General features: G+C 35.3%; 1 protein-coding gene across 13 annotated transcripts in view; it reads left to right on the top strand.

Moving 5' to 3' along the window:
• The window catches only part of CCDC171 (coiled-coil domain containing 171), a 509,668-nt gene that overhangs the window by 243,141 nt on the left and 244,665 nt on the right, over positions 1 to 21,862 (top strand). For all 13 annotated transcript variants that reach the window (XM_072655937.1, XM_072655913.1, XM_072655979.1 and 10 more), the window contains 2 exons: positions 13,280 to 13,506; positions 15,141 to 15,323. In XM_072655937.1, the coding sequence (XP_072512038.1) occupies positions 13,280 to 13,506; positions 15,141 to 15,323 (410 nt within the window). The remainder of the gene's footprint in view (positions 1 to 13,279; positions 13,507 to 15,140; positions 15,324 to 21,862) is intronic.

Below are 21,862 nucleotides of genomic sequence, written 5' to 3'. Positions count from 1 at the left end.
AAGTGTGATGTATCATCTCTTGGTGTAGGACAGAGACCCTAATTTCCAGGTTTTCTGTGTAAATACTGGACAGGTGGCAACCTTATTTGCTTTCATTAAAGTGTTGCCCATTTGAGATAAATTACTTCTTCCTGGCATCCAAATGGTATGCCTGTGAAAGATCATTTACCTCAAACAGGGGAGCATGTTATTTCCACTGAAAGACTGGACCATTAATCATTATGAAAATTGACTAAAAAATTCTTCATATAGATCTAAATATTTTACTTCGGTCATCCTACATTACATTTTATAAGATACTCAAAAGAAAAATTCCTGACATATTTTTGAAACATCTGTTGTTGAAGCCCAAGAATTAGAATTTTGGGGAATTTAGGTACAGATTTCCTTTCTAATTGAATATGAATTTAGGGAACGATAACTGAATGGGCTTTGGCAATGAGTTCTTTTATTACCTCACTTTGCCTTAAGTCTTTAAACATCATAACAGACTTTATAATCAAAACCTAGAAACCTCTAATCTGTATTTAAAGCCTTTATATTTAAGCTTAAATGCTTAAAGTCTTTCAGTGTAATCCAGGAGAATTATATAAGGAAATCCAGGAACCAAAATTGAGAAACAATGATGGAGAAAGTTTGGGGGAAGATCAATGATGGTGGAAACAGAAGTGACCTTGTCATTGCACACTTCCTTGGGCAGAAAGAGGAAGTGAAAACCAACCACAGACGTGGCACAGAAGCAAGATAGAGACTTCAGTTCTTCAGACCTCTGCTGGACCACTCTGTCTAATCTGTCTCCCCAAAAGTTTGTGTTTTCTCTCTCAAGGAAAATTACTTTTGCAGTAGAAATGGTAGGGCAAAAAGAGCCAATAGGCAGTTTTTACCTGATATTGCATTTGAAGATTTCACATCCCTTGGCCCAGATGAACTGTGTTCTTCCATGCTCAAAGATCTGTCTAATGTGCTTGTCCTTGTCAGGAATCTTCCCCAGATGGTGGAGGCTTGGAGAGGTGCAACAGTGTAACAGAAAGGCATGTGGAGTCCCAGTGTTCCGAAAGGTGAAGGGAATAAACTAGGATGTCAAATAGAATGGTATCTCTGTGATAGAATGTAAAAGGCAGTGGATTTGGTGTCAGCTCTGTGTCCACAGCCAGTTCTGCTCAGTGTGACCTTGAATGTGTCAGGGAAACTTCTCTGAGCTTCCAGGCCTTGCACAACCCTCAGCAAAAGTCAGACTTGCACAAGTGGCCTACAAAACTGTGGAGTGCCAAGTAGACCACACCCAAAGTGGGAAGGATGAGGAAGGCCAGAGAAATGCACCTGGGTGGGAAGTAAAGAGAATCATCCTTTCAGTGGGAGGGGCCTGATGAGCTGAGAGTTCCAGGGCTGAAGTGATCTTGCAGGATGAAAATGTTCCTAGAGCATGGTAAAGTCTAGAGGAATGTATTCCAATGGGACAGAAAGGAAAAATGTCCTGGGCAGGAAAGGTACCAAAGGGACACAGTGAAGTGCATGTCTGAATTAAGGACAGATATTTGGGAGAAATCAAACTAGGTCAGTAAAGAGTAAATTTAGAGTGAATAAATATACCTGGAAAAGGGCTTCAGTCACACCTGGATGAAGTAGAGCAAGGGAAGGGGAATACGGACTGTTTTTCCTCCATGTTTTCCACAACACATTTGCTTTTACCAGCGTTCCAGCCAAATAGGTGAACAGACATAATAAAAAACAGTTTCATACCTTACCATTTAAGGACCTAATATTCATGACCTAGGGGCAGAGGTGGCAGAGAGCCACATCTCCTCAACGGCTCCTGCTGCTTCTGTTAGTAAATGAAAACACTCCTTTTCTTCTTGATTTCTTTTTCTGTTTTTTTCCTTTGGATATTCCACATTGTGCCCCATACCAAAAACATGCAATATTTCCTTGCTTCTTTGGAACTTGACACAACACTCAGAATCCAAGAATTCTCATACGAGTCCAGGTTACTTCTCCTACCTGTGAAGGAGGTGGAATATGTCTTTCCACGTCTAAGTAACCTGTAAATACTGTGATTGCATTGAAACTATGGTTAGTGAACATCAAGAAAAGCCTTGGGGGTCACAAAGGCCATCCCAGCTTCAGCCAGAAACCGTACTAGGTTAGCCTTTAAAATTTTTTTTGAATGGATTACTAAACTAGTAAATTAGGAAAATATTAAGGATATTGTTTAACACAATTTTATCAAAGCATTTGAGAAATAATTTCATGCAGTTGATTTGGAAAAGATGGAATATATACTAGATGATAATAAAATTATGTGGATTAAAAACTTATAGAATAGCCAGACTCAAAGAGTAACTTTTAATGTCTATGACGTTGGCAGGAGTGCCACAGGGACTTGTGCTTAGTTCCATGCTATTTAATATTTTATCAGTTATTTGGATGATGGCAAACAAGGCTTTTTCATCAGATTTTTTTAAAATTTATTTTTATTTTTATTTATTTTTTAAAATTTTATTTTATTATTATTTTTTAATGTTTTACAATCACTGCCATAAAATTAAGATTTTATCCCCCCCACACCTACCCCCCACTACCCCCCTCCCTCCCCACGACCACATACAATTCTGTATAGGTTCTACATATACTTTCCTATTGAGTACATTTTCACTATAGTCATGCTATGTAGTCGAACTAAAATAAATGGAAGAAATCATATAACAAATCAAAACATGATACACAAACACACACACACACACACACACAAACATGATCTGCTACATTCTGCGAATGACTTCCATATTTCTTTCTGTGAGTGTGGAAGGCATTTTGCCTTAGAAAACCACCATTGGGATTTTTTTTTTTAATAAGTTCTTGCGTTATTACGAAATTCCAAATCTACCAGAAAAAACTCTCGCACACTGTGGTCGTTGCTGTGCACAAAGTTCTCCTGGTTCTGCTCCTCACTCAGCATCAGATCATATAAGTCCTTCCAGGCCTCTCTGAAGTCTTCTTGTTCATCATTTCTTATGGCACAATAGTACTCCATTGCATTCATATACCATAATTTATTCAGCCATTCCCCAATTGATGGGCATCCCCTTGACTTCCAGTTTTTGGCAATTTCATCAGATTTTGTAGATAACTTAAGCTGGAATGGATATCTAACACATTGTTATTGAGTCAGATTCCAAACATTTCTTAGAAGTCTGGAGCTGGAATCCATGAAAAAAAAATGTGAAGAAAGATGACCTAGTTGTACAAAATATTAAACTGCATTATAAAGCAATAATTACCAAAACATTCTGGTACTGGCTAAGAAAAAAAGTGGTGGACCAGTGGGATAGATTGGTACACAATACATTGTAGTAAGTGACCATAGTAATTTAGTGCTCAATAAACCCAAAGCCCCAACCTTTTGGGACAAAAATTCATTATTTGACAAAAACTCCTTTGAAAACTGGAAAACAGTATGGCAGAAGGTAAGTATAGACCAATATCTTACACCATATACCAAGATGAGATCAAAATGGGTACATTATTGAGACATAATATTAAAATTAATTATCTGAAATAGGAAATCATTCTGAGATTATAAAGCTTCCCAGTGAAAATGATCTAATGGTAAAGCTAGCAAGTTACCATGAAATCAGACCAATTAATCCCTCAATAATTAGTGACAAAGGAGTGATTTACAGAGCTCTTTTATGACAGAAAAGAGGAATAAAAAATAGGAAACTTGTTTTGAATGTATTCATTTGTATGACAAATTATTTGACTAGTTTACTTCTCTCAGGCAACATTTATCTGTCAAAGTTAGATTACCCTAGAACCAGACCTGCAAAACATATGACCCACCAAAGGATTTCAGGTGGCCAGCAAAAAATGTAGGATTGTCCCTGGGTACTCTCTCCTCTGTCACATGACATATGACAACCAACCATCTTCACTCTGTCTCTAGTCTAACCTATCTGCAACTCAAAGAAATTTACAAGTTATGCTGCTCTGCCCTGGAAGTTCTTCCCTATAGGTGTTCTTCCCTATAGTTCACCCTATAGGTGATGATTTGTGTTTTTATTTATTTATTTTTCTTTTTTTCTTCTTTGTTAATTTTTTAAAATTTTATTTATTTCTTTCTAGTTTTCAACATTCATTTCCACAAAATTTTGAGTTTCAAATTTTGTCCCTATCTCTCCCCTCCCTCACTCCATAATGCCTTACATCCTGATTACCCCTTCCATCAATATGGCCCTTCTTCTATCACACCCCTCCCTTCCCTTTTACCCATCTTCTCTCTTTTCTTGTAGGGCAAGATAGATATCTATACCCTATTACCTGTATTTCTTATTTTCCAGTTGTATGCAAAAGCATTTCTCAACATTCGTTCCTAATACTTTGAATTCCAACTTGTCTCCCTTCCTCCCTTCCCACCCATCCCCACTGAGAAGGCAAGCAATTCAGTATAGGCTATATATGTGTAGTTTTGCTAAAGGCTTCCATAATAGTCATGTCGTGAAAGACAAGCTATATTTCCCTCCATCCTGTCCTGCCCCCATTTATTCTATTCTCTCTTTTGACTTTGTCCCTCCCCATAAATATTTACTTCTAATTACTCTCTTCTCCCTTTTGCCCCCACTTCTATTATCCCCCCACCCCACTTGTCCCCTTCTCCTCTACTTTCCTGTAGTGTAAGATAGATTTCCATACCAAATTAAGTGAGCATGTTATTTCCTCCTTAAGCCATATATGAAGAGAGTAAGCTTCACTTTTTCCCTCTCACCTCCTTTCCCCTCCATCAAATAAGCTTATTCTTGCCTCTTTTATGAGTGATTATTTGCCTCATTCCATTTCTTCCTTTCTCCTCCCAATATATTCCTCTCTCACCCCTTAATTTCATTTTTTTAGATATCATCTCCTTATTCAACTCACTTTGTGCTCTCTGTCTATACACACACACACACACACACAAATATATATACATATGTGTGTGTATATATATATTTACATATATATATATATACACACGTGTGTGTGTATGTGTATAATCCCTCCAACCGCTGAAATACTGAGAAAAGTCTCAAGAGTTACAGATGTTATCTTTCCATGTAGGAATGTAAACAGTTCAACTTTAGAAAGTCCTTTATGATTTCTCTTTCCTGTTTACCTTTTCATACTTCTCTTGATTCTTGTGTTTGAAAGTCACATTTCTTTTCAGCTCTGGTCTTTTCATCAACAATGCTTGAAAGTCCTCTATATCATTGAATGATCATTTTTTTCCCCTGACATATTATACTCAGTTTTGTTGGATAGGTGATTCTTGGTTTTAATCCTAGTTCCTTTGACTGCTGGAATATCCTATTCCAAGCCCGTTGATCTCTTAATGTAGAAGCTGCTAGATCTTGTGTTACCCTGATGGTATTTCCACAATACTTGAATTGTTTCTTTCTAGCTGTTTGCAATATTTTCTCCTTGACCTGGGAACTCTGAAATTTGGGTACAATATTCCTAGGAGTTTCTGTTTTTGGATCTCTTTCAGGAGGTGATTGGTGGATTCTTTCAATATTTATTTTGCCCTCTGGTTCTAGAATATCAGGACAGTTTTCCTTGATAATTTCATGAAAGATGATGTCTAGGCTCTTTTTTTGATCTTGGCTTTCAGGTAGTCCCATACTTTTTAAATTGTTTTTCATGGATCTATTTTCCAGGTCAGTTGTTTTTCCAGTGAGATATTTCACATTATCTTCTATATTTTCATTCTTTTGGTTTTGTTTTGTAATTTCTTGGTTTCTCATAAAGTTAGTAGCTTTCATCTGTTTCATTCTAATTTTTACAGAACTGTTTTCTTCAGTGAACTTTTGAACTTATTTTTCCATTCTGCTAATTATGCTCTTTAATGCATTCTTCTCCTCATAGGCTTTTTGGACCTCTCTTGCCATTTGAGTTATTTATTTTTTATAGTGTTAATTTCTTCAGCAGTTTTTGGGTCCCCTTTAGCAAGCTCTTGACTTGATTTTCATGGTTTTCTTGCCTCACTCTCATTTCTCTTCCCAGTTTTTCCTCTACCTGTCTTACTTGATTTTCAAAATCCTTTTTGAGCTCTTCCATGACCTGACACCATTGCATATTTATTTTTGAGATTTTGCATGCAGAAGCTTTGACTTTTAGGTCTTCCTCATCCAAAAGGATGGAAGAAAATACCTGCTCACCAAGAAAACAACCTTCTAATGTCTTATTCTTTTTCTCTTTTTTGGGCATTTTCCCAGTCAATTACTTGACTTTTGAGTTTTTTGTCAGGGCTGAGATTGAGATCAGCTGCTCAGTTCCCCTAGGGGCTCTAGGAGGAGGGCTCTAAAAATGGAAGCTGCTGTTCCAGTGGCTGCTGCCAGGGGTGAGGGTCCAGACTGTGCTCCCTTCTCCTGATTAAACGAGCCCTCCCCCTGACCTTTGAAGCTATCTGTGGCATTTTGGGGTTGAGCAATCTGGGAACTGCTGCTAACTCTGGCTCCTTGAAACCTGTTCAGGGTCCTGTCCATGCCAAATCAGCCTGTGCTCCACGCTCCCTGGGCTGCTCTGAGGTCCCTCCAGACTTCCTTGGTGATGACTTTTGTAATCAGAAAGCTTCCTGGGAAAGACAAACTTGTGGTTTGTAGCTAGCAGTTACCCTTGCCATCTTCAAGTGTCAAACTTAGAAGATTCTATTACTCAATTTAGATTTAACCTCTGGCTCAAGAAAAAACTCATCCACTAAGATTGGAAATAGAAAGAGGAACTTAGCCTTTAGTCAATCTCACTTTTCTCCAGTTGCTAGAAAGGAGAACTTAGCCTTTGAAAAGAGTCTCGTAATCCTATGATTATTTTATTCCTATAGAGATGTATGTCTTACTCTATTATCTGCTACTAAATGATAAATTCTTATTAATCTATTATTTTATTCTATCTATAGGTAACCTAGACTTAAGAGAGTATCTATTTTAGTTTGGCTTAGCTGTTAGGGCCATCTTTTCCTAAAGAAGGGAGCTTAATCTTATAACCAAACTGAAAATGTATCAACATTATCAGTACTAACTGTCCTTTTCAATAAAGGGGGATGCCATAAGCAAATGAGAACATGGAATAGTTTACACGTCAGTTCTATAGCTATAGGAAGAAGTGAGGACCAACAAGAGATAGGACAGCATTATGAAATGTAAAGTAGTTAGTTTTGATTATATAAAATTAAAAAGGTTTTGCACAAAAAAGCAATGCAACCCAAATTAGAAGGAAAGCAGAGGACTGGGGGAAAAATTTGTAGCAAGTATCTCAGTAAAGGCTTCATTTCTCAAATATATATGTAGAGAAGTGCACCAAATTTATGAGAATGTAAGTCGTTCCCCCATTGATTAATGGTCAAATAATATGAACAGGCACTTTCAGACAAAGAAATCAAAGACATTTGTAGTCATATGAAAAAATGCTCTAAATCATTATGGATTAGAGAAATGCAAATTAAAACAACTCTGAGATACCACCTCACATTTATCAGATTAGCTAATACGGCAGAAAAGGAAAATGATAAATGTTGGAGAGGATATGGGAAAACTGGGCCTCTAATGTTGTGAACTGGTCCAGCCATTCTGGAGAGCAGTTTGGAACTATGCTCAAAAGGGCTATAAATCCATGCATACTCTTTGATCCAGCAATACCATTACTGGGTCTGAATCCCAAAGAGATGAAAAAAGGGGGAGAAAACCTATTTATACAAAATTGTTTTTAGCAGCTCTTTTCGTGGTGACGCAAAGTTGAAAAATGAGGGGATGCCTATCATTTTGGAAGTGGCTGAATAAGTTGTGGTGTATGATTGTGATGGAATATTACTGTGTTTTAAGAAATGATAAGCAGTCTGATTTCAGAAAAACCTGGAAAGTCTTACATGAACTGGTACAGAGTGAAGTAAGGTGAACCAGGAGAACATTGCACATAGTAACAGCAATATTGTAGGATGAACAACTGTGAATAACTTCGTTCAGAGGTATGAAACTTGCAGCCTTGAGTCTACATATGGTCCTCTAGATCCTCAGGTACAGCCCTTTGACTGATCAATCCTAAATAAAAAGGATTTGTTGTGTAAAACTTGGACTCGGTCGAAAGGCCACCCAAGGATCTAGAAGGCCACATATGACCTCACAACCTCAGGTTCCCCACCCCTGATTTAGCTATTCTCTTCAATACTATGATCAAAGATAATCCCAAAGGACTCATGATGAGAAGTGCTACCTCTAAAGAAAGAACTAATGGCATTTGAATACAGACCCTAACATTTCCCTCCTTCCTTCCTTCCTTCCTTCCTTCCTTCCTTCCTTCCTTCCTTCCTTCCTTCCTTCCTTCCTTCTTTCCTTCCTTCCTTAATGATTAGTATGAAAACATTTTACATAATTGCATATATATTAATCAGATTACTTACTCTCTCAAGGAGCAGGGAGTGGAGCAAGCAAGGGATAGAATTTAGAACTTAAAACTTTAAAACAGAATATTTAAAATAGTTTTTTAAAATTAGATTTATTTATTTATCTTTAGTTTTCAACATTCACTTCTATAAGATTTTAAGTTTTAAATTTTCTCCCCTTCCCTTCACTCCCTCTTCTCTGAGATGGCATGTGATCTGATATAGTCTATACATACATTCATATTAAAAATATTTCCATATTATTTGTATTGTAAAGAAGAATTAGAACCAAAAGGAAAAACCATGAGGAGGGAAGGACTACTGAATTGGGTGTTGGTAAGGTAGGGCAAAAAGAATTTCTCAATAATGGTATTCATTAAGGCAGAACAGGCAGGGTAGGACTGAAGTACTTGATTTATAGTCAAGAGGATTTCAGTTTAAAATTTACCTAGGTTACTTACTATTTCTGTGATCTGAGGCAAATTAATCCCTCTAGACCTTTTTCTTCATTAATATAATGAGAACTGGGGGTAAGAGAAACTCTAAAATGTATTTCACCTCTAAATCCCTGACTTGGACTATAAACTCCCTGAGGTCAGGAACTGTATTACCTGAATTATCTATCTCCTACAGCACCTACCATAATGCCCTGTGATGTATAGCATGCCAGACTTGGACTCAAGAAGATCTTGCTTCAGATTCCACCCCTGATAACTTCCTGTGACACTTGTACCTGTTTCACAGTTCACTGTTAAATGTTTTAAAAATATTACAAAAGCTAGCTCCTATGTGGAAGAAGGGTGTTTTCTATAGGGATCTTTTTTTAAGAGTCTCTACTTTCTTCATTATAAATCTAAGTAACAGAATTAATGTTTACATTGCCTATCTCATAATTTTGTTGTGTTGAATGCATTCTTAAAGCCTATAGTAATATACTGGTTTAAGCTTTAGTCATTATTGGCAATACATTTGAAAAATTATCACTAAGATTATCTTTGGAGAATGAAAAACTTCAAATGTATTAATGTAATTCCAGTTGATTGTTAACAAATGCTTAGACATTTCTGTGACCCTTAATTTATTTCCATGTTTAAATAACCATTTACTCACACAATTTTTTGGGAAGCTTTAGAATGCTTACAAACAATAAGTCTTACCTGAACTTGTTCATCAAATCATGTTCTCTGATATGGTTAGTAGATTTACAGAATCATAGAATAACATTTTGAGCTAGAATGTCTTTTAAAGTGAGCAGGTTTAACTTCCTCATGTTAAAAATAAAAGTATGCTGTTAGTAATTCAAAGCCTGAAAGAAAGCATCTTACTTATTTTTGTGGAAAGAGCATGGATTTGAAAATCCAATGACCAGGGTTTTGAATCTCTGTTACTTAATAATTGTGTTGTATTAGGCGAATCACTTAACCTTTTTTGATCATTTTCATTATTTGTAAAATGTAGATGATAATGCTTGCCTAGCGACCTCAGACATATTTTAAGGAAAATATTTTATAATTGCAGTTATTATAAATTAAATTTATTATAGTTGTTATTGTGATTATTATTACAGATCAAACAAATTAAATTCAGAAAAGTTGCTTGATTTACTTAAGATTAACACAACATGTTAATAGTAGGGCTAAGCATAAAACTCAAATTTGACTTAAAGTTTAGTACTTTTTTCATTATACTAGACTTCCTTAGGCAGCATTGTGGATATTGGATGAAAAAGAGCAATTATTATTTATTATAATTTTATACAAAATTATTTTGAGCTGCCTTGATGCTCTGTTTTTGGCCTTTTCTTATGCAGTTAATGCATTTAGCAGTCATCATTTATAAATACATCATTTGCTTTTGGTCAACAGTTTTTATTGATGAGATGTCTTGAAGTTAGTTCTGTATGTCTCTATACATTTTGGTGGTGGTGTTCATCATGTTGGACTCTTCATGTCCCTATTTGGCATTTTCTGGGCAAAGATACCAGAGTGGTTTGCCATTTCCTTCTCCAGATTATTTTATAGATGAGGAAACTGAGGATCAAATAACTTGCCTAGGGTCACATAGCTAGTAAGTATATGAAGCTGGATTTGAATTGTAGTCTTCCTGATTTCAGGCCTAACTGTCTAATCGCTGTGCCACCTACATTATTGGTACTAATGCAAATTTTATGTTTTGTTAATTCAGAGAAGTGAATAAAGTGATCACTAGTTTCATCTTCAGTTCATTTAAATAAATATTTATGATGCTAAAACAGCATGGAATTCATATCAGCTTATGAAAAACATATGAAAAACTGCATATTATGAAACAAATTCAAGCAATCACATATTTCTGAATACATAAAATAATTGCTAAATGCATATAATCGAAGTTTTGAAATAACACTAATATGTTTGATTTTGAGAGATTTCAGTTCCTACTTGAGTCTTATACGACAAATCCACAAATAACAGCAAATGTCAGTAGAGTAGTGTTTGCAGTTTTAGATTGTTTTGCTTCCTTTAATATGAGATTGATTGTTCTTTGTGATGTAGCTAAGTTATGTGAAGGATTTATTACATACTTATCAAATAATAAATTACTTAGTTTTCTTTAGTTCTTTTACTATTTATGGTCAGATGTAGTATGTATCTCTTCCCCATCCCTCTATTTAGAGATAGAACGCTTTCATAATTGTTATGTTTTTATTTCACCCTTTAAATTAGTCAGCATCTTGTGTTAACACAGATCTGTGATTTGTAACTAAATATAGCACCAATTATTTCAAATCTAGTGAAATAATTATTTTAAATTTCTGGACAAAATTTAAAATTGAGCTTTTATAATGTGAGACAAAGATTGTAAAGTAAAGTTTACTTTTAAAAAGCTGAATGCTAAGTCAAATACATTTATGAATAATGGAAATTTATAGAAACTTAGCATTGAAAAGGGATAACAGAGACCATTCATTTCACATTCCCTGATTTAGAATTTCCTCTACAGTATCCCTAACACGTGGCCATCTAACTGCTACTTGGAAAACCTCTGATGAGAAAGACCCACATCTTCTGAATTAGTTCATCCTCCTTTCAGACAGTGCTACTTATTAGAGTGATCTTAACAACTTCTCCTCATTGTTTCTAGATTTGTTGTTTTAGACCAAGCAGAATAACTCTAATCCTAATTTTCACTCTCTAGAAATGAACAAGTATTTACTGAACATATGCTGTGTGCTTAGCACTGTTAATTGTTGGGGAAGGATGAGGGACTTGAAAGAAAGAATACAAGGTACAATCTGTACCAAATATAAACAAGACATACATGTGAGAAAGGCACATTATATATTTATTATTGATAAGCTATTTATGCAGTGTCTCTAATGTGCATCTTATTAGGTCAGGAGTCTTAACTTAGTTTTATGTAATATATTTTGGTTGCCACAGAGTCTATTCAAATATTTCTTTTTCATTCTTGAAGTGCTTAATATAGTGTTCATAAGAAAATCCACCCATGTTTTCCCCGTGCTGTAGGTATGGGTTTTGTTAATAGCACTTTCCATATGTTTATTATAGCATGTAGAATTATACATATCACAATTTTAGAACTAGAACTCAAATAATTACTAATTAGTGGAAATAAGTAGTGTAGTAGAAGATTATAACATTGTCCTAATGTCAGTAACTGCTTCTTAAATATTGTGTTTTATGAGGTTATAAAGCAGAGAATACCTGTGTGAAGCTAAAATGTTAGTACATGAAGCCAACCTAAGCATGTTTTTTGGCTCACTCACCCCCAGCTCCACCACATTAATTCATTCAACAAATACTACAGTTGGTTCTTGGATGAAAACATTCATTATGTATTGTAATTTTAGTAAAAACAAATCTTGGTGGATTTTATGTCACGTAAATGTTATCAGTTTTATTCTTTAGTTTTAAACCCTGGACTTTAAATCCTAGGCATATTCTTATAATGCAAAATATATTTATTTGTGTATTTGGAATTGCATAAAGTTTTATTTTTCTTAACTTGAGATTTTAAGGAAATGTTTAAAGTAGCTCCAGCAACAAGAGGCTCTTGAAGTTTAGAATAATATACTGCTGAATGTAAATAAGGCCTTCCATGCTTGTCATTTTACACTGATAGTATCATAAAGAGAAGTAATGACAGATTAAGACCTGCCTAGTAGAGGGAAAACTAAATTACAAGACTTTTATTAAGGCATAAATAAACCTATTAACTGTTATCTGGAATACCAATTAGTAGAAGGAGCACTGACAATTTTATTTATCAACATTAAACACAATTATTAATTACAGACCTGACGAATCTAGCAGTAAGCAGGACATGTTGGGTGTGCTGGGGCCTTAAGTCCATTATATGAGAAGGATGATTACCAAAATCCTATGGGGAAATAAGTAATTGTAGTTGTAAAATTTTAATTGCCTTTGAATAAGGCAAATTATATCCTCTTGTCTCAGAATATAAATAGTATGGAATTAAAATACTCAGCTATACTAGTTGGAAACAGGAAATAGTTTAAGGTGTTATGATTTAAAAGCTAGCAGTGTTAAAATTTCTCTGTTGTAAATATTGTAGATAAATGACATTCTTTAAGTGTAAGAAATTTTCTGTATGTATTTCTTATATAATACCTTAGCTATTTTCACCATGGTATTAAAATGGGTAATTCCCAGCCTTTAAATTAATTGAGGGGATATTACAGTGTAAGAAGGAGATAAGTTTTTGCATGAATGACTGTGGGTGATTACAGAAGTAATTGGAATATTTTTCATTTAAGAAAATTTGATTCATTGTATTTTGAAATGCATTACTGTAAAATAAGTAGGAGATAAATATAATAGCTTTAATGTTTTCCCACTTTTTTTCCTTAAGATCCAAATTCTATGCTTTGTGGACATTTGCTTATAAGTGCAGCAAGGAGTTCCTTTGCAAAACTCATGGATAAAATTAGCTTGGCAATGGAGAATGTAACACCGGGCAGTAGTAGAAGTTTTACATATATGGAAAAGGATTCCCTGGTTCAGAGGTTGGCCCGAGGACTTCATAAAGTTAATACAGAAGCCTTGAAATATGGTCTAAGTGGCCCTGTGCCCATTATGGTAGGTATTTAATTTGTGATTTTTATAAAGAATATTTTCATAATATAATGGCGATTATATTGTTTTCAGTCAGCTAGTACTTTGAAATTAAATTTTGAATCAGAATTGTTTAGCGAACATCCTTTACATTGAGAGGCATCATGACATGATGGATATCTCTCTAGCTGGTCTTAGAGACAGGAAGATCATTCTTCCCATCTTTAAGTGATCATGGACCCAAGTTCCACTGGAATCTCACAATTTCAGGCCTTCCTCTCCAGTACTGGATATTCTGACACACTGTGAGTTGAAGGAGCTAGTTTGTTCCTCCTTGTCATTTCCAGCCAGTTATTCAGCTACTTCTATTCCTTTGTGATTCATATTAACTGTTTATATCATCCAGTCTAGAAATAAAGTGCTTGGCACGTAGCTGTATTATGACTGTGATTACTATCCTTGGTGTCTGGTCTCCTTTCTGAAAGAATTCATTACTAGGCTCATAGTTTTCCTCCCACCCCCAACCCCCCATTTCTAGCATCATGATTAAGGACTTTGCTTTTTTCCCATCCATTGTCTTCCACACCCTTACACACTGACTTTCCACTTTCTTCATCTTTTCTACTCTTATGTGTGATTTCTTATTGTGCCATCAGAGGTTGGTGAACTGCACCCTGTGGGTCAAGTTGGGCCTATGTCTTCCTTTTTTACCATCTTGAGAAGTAAGGATTTTTTTAAAGTATAGTTTTGTTGTATTTTAAAAAACATAGAAAATGTTGTTAGCTTGCTAGCTACGCAAAAACCAGAAATTGCTGTATTCGACCAGCTGGCTTAGTTTGCTGAGCCCTAAATAGGTGTGATAATCCTTAATATTGACAACTTCTAGAAATGTCATCCCTCAGCAGTTGTGAACTCTGAAATGCCTTTCTCATCCTTATCTCTTTTTCTATCTGCTTTATTCTTCTCAAAGCTTTTGTTCATTCCTATTATGGCTTGGGTGAGGAAGCCATGGCCTAGGAGACAGATAGCTGGCCTCAAAACATGGAAGACCTAGCTTCAAGTCCCACCTCTGACATGTAATTAAGCTCCCAATGATCAAGGCAACTTCCTTAGAATAGAAGTTGAAGAGAAAGAGCTGACCTGCATTAATAGATGGAGTTTTCTCATACAAGAGTTTCCTATGCCAGTAAAATCACAGTTCTAGTTCTGATCCTTATTTTTGCTTGTGACATAGTTTTAGTATGTTGTATATGAATACATTCAGATTTTCATAGTTTACTTATATAATTGTTTTATGCTAGGTAGCAAATTAATGTATTTAATAAGTATGTAGAGAGTAAGAATATAAGAATTTGTTGTTAATGCTCACAGTTCATAGCATTTTAAGATGCAGGGATATTTCAAGTTTTCTTGACATTATTAAGGTTAGGTTTTCTTTTTTGCTGTTTCTTGTTATATTTTAGAGAAATAATTTTTCAGACAAAACAGTTCATCTTTTCTAATTTTGTAAGTGTGTCTGTAGATTTTGATAGCAGTTGGTGTGACTTTTTTCTCTTATAATGTATTGTATAACCAATTTTTAAGATATCAAATTCTATTGATTTAATAGTAAAGTAGCCAATTTAATAAAGTCTAAAATTGTTTCCATTTGCCAACAGAAAAGTATAGAATGTTTGCAAAAGCAAATATATGAATTTACCCAAAGACTGCATGCAGCAGAAGTAGAACGCCGTTCGCTCCGCTTAGAGGTCACGGAATTTAAAAAGAATGTACATGATATGAAAAAAGAGATTGACAAAGCCCAGATCCTCCAAATGCAATTAAAAGAATTTAAGCAGTCTGTAAGTATAATCAATTTAGAAAGGTTGGCTTGGAGATACCATATATACACACATATGTATGTACACACATATGTGTATATATATGTACATACATCTACCTATACATACACACATATGCACAAATATGCATATACATGTATACATTAATTATGTGTTTTACTTCATTTCTTCTTTGTTTTTCCAAATAATATAATTTTTTTTCAGAAAAATTATCTTTCTTTTTCAAATGTCACCATTATTTAGGACCCATAAATAATAAAGAAGGAAGACCATGTTTCATTTCTTTAAGACTTTTCTTGCCATATTAATTGTACTTGATTTTGTTAGCGTGGGTATTTCTGCCATCGATACAAATCCCATCCTTTTCTGCATTGAGAGTCACCACAACTGTGGTTCACGTCTTATCTCCTGCTCTTATAGGTAAGCCACCTGAACTCACTGAGCTTGCTTTCCTCTTTTATAAAATGAGTGTAACAATAATGATGCCTATTACATATGGTATATATATATATATATATATATGTATATACTATATGTTATATATATAATATCTATAAAAGTACATTACTGAGTTGTGTGGATTAAATGATATTATTTGTATATTGGGCTTTCCAAACTTCAAAGTGCTATATTGTTTTATTGTTATTTAATCACCTTCGTTTCACAGAAGACACTCAGGCTCAGAGACCCGTCTCTAAGTTGCACAGGTAGTAAGTAGTAGAGCCATAGCTCTAGCTTTAGAACTCGAAAGGACCTCAGATATACTCTGGGCCCTCTTTTTATAGGTGAGGAAAATGAGGCTTAGAGATATTTAGTGATTTGCCCTAAGCATATAGTGAATGAGTTTGAATTCACACCCAGGTTCTTATACTTCAAATTCAGTGCTATTTGAATTGAAACCCTTTGATACCTAATGAAGTATTCTTTGCAATACTCTAACTGCCTCTACTATCAGAATTAAGGATTCATTATAATTACTTTTAAGGTATAGCGATCAGAAACTATTTTTCTAGAGAACTAAAGATGAAACACATTGCCAGCCTCCTTCCAGAGAAGGTGATGGACTCAAAATGCTAAATGAGACATGCAGTTTTGAACATGACCTGTGAAGAAATGTGCTTTGCTTGACTGTGCAAATTTCTTATGAGGGCTTTGTTTATTTCTTTGTTCTTAAATGAGAAGGAAAGAAAATAAATGGTTGTTAATTAGAAAAAATAATGAAACAAAACAAACAAACTTCCTGGGACAACTGCTCCAGATTTGACTAAGCTAAGTGTGACTTTAGTTGATGACACATGACCAAAGGAGCACTGAAAGGTATGTAACTTCCCCCACCTGACTCTTAGAGATCTTGGTGTTCATTTAGTCCAACCCTCTCTGATGAATTTGGTGACCGAGATCCAGAGACGTGGAGGGGCTTGACTATGGTCACACAAATAAAAGAAAAGCTGAATTGGGATCCAGGGTTTTTGAGCTACCAATCCACCTTTGATAACACAGATTATAAGAAACTTGCCTGTTGAAAAAAGCATGAAATAGTCAATTCTTCTTAAAGTTACCACTCATCTAGCAAACTCATCTGATGAAGTTTTCATTAGAAAATCTTAGAAATCATCACAATGAGTTATATTTTCAGCCCAGGTCATCAAAGAGCTTCTGACACAGGTCTGCTGACACTGGGGACAGCATCTGGTGTGGGGCATGCCACATGCAGCATTCTGGCACTCAGTAACTGAGAGAAGATTGGAACTCTTCAGAGAAAGAAGAAGAAAGAAGGTCCTGGACACCTATAATGAGAACAGCAGCTTTGTCCAAGTTTTCCATAACTGGAACCAACTGACAGCTTTGTTGCTCACTGCCTCGTTCTGGGTCACACATGTAGTGTGAATATAGGTGGAGACCCGTACTTAGGGGTTTCGTTACAGATTGAGAAGCAATTCCAGGGTGAAAATGGTCGGGTACCCTTAGCTGTGGACTGAGCAAGGAAACATTCAGAAACAAATAGTAGATTTGAGGCTCTGACCCCAGTTGCTGAGTGGATTTGCAGTTTAACCTCCAGCCTATTCTGGAGCCTGCAGCAGAATAACTAAGGTAGGAATCCTAGACTAAAGAGGTGTCTGCAGTTATATTACTCTTAAGTTTTCTAATGGATCAACAGTAATCTAATCCATTACCACCATAAGTACACAGAGCATTACAATAAAGTCTAAAGTTGGGGAGTAAGAAGAACCTTACAGGACATTAAAGACACAAACCCAGAAGAGAATGACTCTAAAACAGTGTAAGCAAAGCCTCAAAGATAAGGACAGTATGGGCATGAATTCAATTAGAATTCCTGAAAGAAACAGAGTAAAAGTTGGAAACATTAGAAATGTTTTTTTAAATCAAATGGAAATGCTAGAGATAAAAATTTTGGAAAAAAGTGAAAGCTATGCAATAAGGAATTGGAAAGTAAATTAACAAATTTGTATGAAAGTTAAAAATCCTTGACCAAGTAACAATTCCTTGGAAAATTAGAACAGACCAGATCGAATTTCATGACTCTATGAGATGACAAGAAGTATTGAAACAAAAAGATTGAAAAAAATAGAAGAAAATATGAGAATCATTGGACTATCTGAAAGCCACTAACAAAAAAATAGCAGACATCGTGTTTGAAGAAATCTTAAAATTGCCTACTCCTCTTAGAAGAGGACCAAATGGAAACTGAAAGAATCCATTAGTTACCTCCTGAAAGAAACACCAAAACAAAATCTCTCAGGAATGTTATAACTCAAATCCAGTCATAGAGGAAAAATATCCTTTAGGCAATGAGAAAGAAAGAATTTAAGTAACATAGTCACAGTTAGGATCAGAAAAGATTTTGCAGTCATGACTCTAAAGGAGCAGATGGCTTGGAATTTAGTATTCCAGGAGGCAAAGAATGTAAGGTTCCACTCAGGAATGACTTCAACAAAACTGAATGTAGTCTTTCAGGTGGAAAATGGATCTTTAATGAAACAGAGGACTATCAAGCTGTATCAGTGTAGGTTAACCAGAGGGATGGTCCCACCTCCAAGAGGATACTGAGATACTGAAGAGAGGCCAATTTTCGTCAACATGGAAATAATAGTTTTATTGGGGGGAACTTAATCATGATATCAGACCAAAGTGGCAGGAGGAAAGTGATAGATTTCTGTACCATACTTAGGCTAGGCCAGATATTATACAGAAAAAGAATAAAGAAGTCTTAGGGCCAAGAGATGGCCCATGGTAACATGGGTTGGTACATGTCAATTCCCATGGAATCTGTTTTACTGCTGGCCATAATCATGATGCCACAGGTCCTGTTCTTAGGCTCTTGTTCCTACCATACACAAGCATTCCTAATCAGAAGATCAGCGATGTATAGAAACTCTGAAGTTCAAACACAAGAGTTAAGAGAGACTTAAAAAGGTAAATATAAATGAACAATCATAAAGGACTAATAAAGATGAACTGCTTTCTTATATTTTAACAAGAAGAGATGATACACATATGCCCTGTGAACACTGTCTTTATCAAGGGTTATAGAAAGTCTGATTAGACAAAAGATTATGGTTCTGTTATGTCTTAATGATCTTTTTTTTTCCATTTTTTTCTTTTTTCTTTTTAATGTTCTACAATCACTACCATAAAACTTAGATTTTTTCCCCCCTACCTACGTCCCACCACCCCCCTCCCTCCCCAAGACAGCATACAATTCTATATAGGATCTACACATACATTCCTATTGAATACCTTTTCACTATAGTCATGCTGTGTAGATGAACTGAAATAAATGGAAGAAATCATATAACAAATCAAAACATAATACACATAGACACGCACACACACACACACACACACACACAAATGATCTGCTACATTCTGTGACTGAATTCCACAGTTCTTTCTCTGAGTGTGGAAGGCATTTTGCCTTAGAAGACCATTGGGAATTTTTTTTTTTAATGTCCTTGCATTGCTATGAAGATCCTAGTCTACCAGAAAAAACCTTGAATACTGTGGTCGTTACTGTGCACAAAGTTCTCCTGGTTCTGCTCCTTTCACTCAGCATCAGATCATTTATATCCTTGCAGGCCTCTCTGAAGTGTTCTTGTTCATCATTTCTTATGGCGTAATAGTACTCCATTACATTCATATACCATAATTTATGCAGCCATTCCCCAATTGATGGCCATCACTTTGATTTCCAGTTTTGGCAACTACAAAGAGTGCTGCTATGAATATTTTTGTACATGTGGGACCCTTTCCCATTTTTATGATCTCTTGGGAATACAGTCCTAGTAGCGCTATTGCTGGGTCAAAGGATATACACATTTTTATACCCCTTTGGGCATAGTTCCAAATTGCTCTCCAGAATGGTTGGATAAGCTCACAGCTCCACCAACGATGAATTTCTTTATCTTGTCTAATTGCTACATCTAACATTTCTAGTACCATATTGAATAATAGTGGTGATAATGGACATCCTTGTTTCACCCCTGACCTTATTGGAAATGCGTCTAGCTTATCTCCATTGCATATAATGTTTGCTGAAGGTTTTAGGTAGATGCTACTACTTTATGGAAAGATCCCTTTATTCCTATGTTCTCCAGTGTTTTTAATAGGAATGGATGTTGTATTTTGTCGAAAGCTTTTTCTGCATCTATTGAGATAATCACATGGTTCTTGTTAGTTTTGTTGTTGATATGATTGATAATGCTAATAGTTTTCCTAATACTGAACCAGCCCTGCATTCCTGGTATGAATCCTACCTGATCATAATGTATTATTCTCATGATAAGATGCTGTATTCGTTTTGCTAAAATCTTATTTAAAATTATTGCATCTATATTCATTAGAGAAATTGGTCTATAATTTTCTTTCTCTGTTTTGTCCCTTCTTAGTTTAGGTATCAAAACCATTTTTGTATCATAGAAAGAAATTGGGAGGACTCCTTCTTCCCCAATTTTCAAAAATAGTCTATATAGTATTGGAATTAACTGTTCTTTAAATGTTTGATAGAATTCACTTGTAAATCCATCTGGCTGTGGTGATTTTTTCCTAGGGAGTTCATTGATGGCTTGTTCAATTTCTTTTTCTGAGATGGAGCTGTTTAAGTATTCAGCTTCCTCTTCTGTTAATCTGGGCAATTTGTATTTTTTAAAATACTCATCCATCTCATTTAGATTAACGAATTTGTGGGCATACAGTTGAGCAAAGTAATTTCTAATTATTGTTTTAATTTCCTCCTCATTGGAGGTGAGTTCACCGCTTTCATTTTTGATACTAGTAATTTGATTTTCTTCTTTCTTTTTTTTAATCAAATTGACCAAAGGTTTGTCAATTGTATTAGTTTTTTCATAAAACCAACTATTGGTTTTATTTATTAATTCAATAGTTTTCTTAATTTCAATTTTATTGATCTCTCCTTTGGTTTTCAGTATTTCTAATTTGGTATTTACTTGGGGATTTTCAATTTGTTCTTTTTCTAGATTTTTCAGCTGCACGCCCAAGTCATTGATCTCCTCTTTCTCTATTTTATTTATGTAAGTGTTCAAAGACATAAAACATCCCCTAAGAACTGCTTTTGCAGTATCCCATAAGATTTGGTAGGTTGTCTCATTATTGTCATTCTTTTGAATGAAGTTGTTGATTGTTTCTGTGATTTCTTCTTTAACCCACTCCTTCTTTAGGATTAGATTATTCAGTTTCCAATTGATTTTTGGTTTATCTTTCCATGGCCTTTTATTACATATAATTTTTATTGCATTATGATCTGAGAAGGATGCATTGATTATCTCTGCCTTTCTGCACTGGATTGTGAGGTTTTTATGTCCTAGTACATGGTCAGTTTTTGTATATGTGCCATGTACCACTGAAAAAAGGCATATTCCTTTCTATTCCCATTCAATTTTCTCCAGAGATCTACCATATCTACCTTATCCAGAATTTTGTTTACCTCCTTAACCTCTTTCTTGTTTATTTTGAGGTTAGATTTATCAAGTTCAGAGAGGAGGAGGTTGAGGTCCCCCACTAGTATAGTTTTGCTGTCAGTTTCTTCCTTCAACTCCCCCAACCTCTCTTCTAAGAATCTGAATGCTATACCACTTGGAGCATACATGTTTAGTAATGATATTGCTTCATTGTTTATGGTGCCTTTTAGCAGGATATAGTTTCCTTCCTTATCTCTTTTGATTAGATCTATTTCTGCTTTTTCTTCCTCTGAGATTAGGACTGCTACTCCTGCTTTTCTTGCATCAGCTGAAGCACAATATATTCTGCTCTAGCCTTTGACCTTTACCCTGTGTGTATCCCCCCGTTTCAAATGTGTTTCTTGTAAACAACATATAGTTGGATTATGGCTTTTAATCCATCCTGCTATCCGTCTCCATTTTATGGGAGAGTTCATTCCATTCACATTCACAGTTATGATTACAATCTGTGTATTTCCCTCCATCCTCTTTCCCACCGTTTATGCTTTTAGCTCTCCTGTCTCCCTTCCCCTCCTCAATAGTATCCACTTTTCACCACCACGT

This window comes from Notamacropus eugenii, chromosome 1 (genome assembly GCF_028372415.1).
Source record: "Notamacropus eugenii isolate mMacEug1 chromosome 1, mMacEug1.pri_v2, whole genome shotgun sequence".
NCBI lineage: Eukaryota > Metazoa > Chordata > Mammalia > Diprotodontia > Macropodidae > Notamacropus > Notamacropus eugenii.
This window is presented reverse-complemented; position numbering and strand designations above follow the sequence as displayed.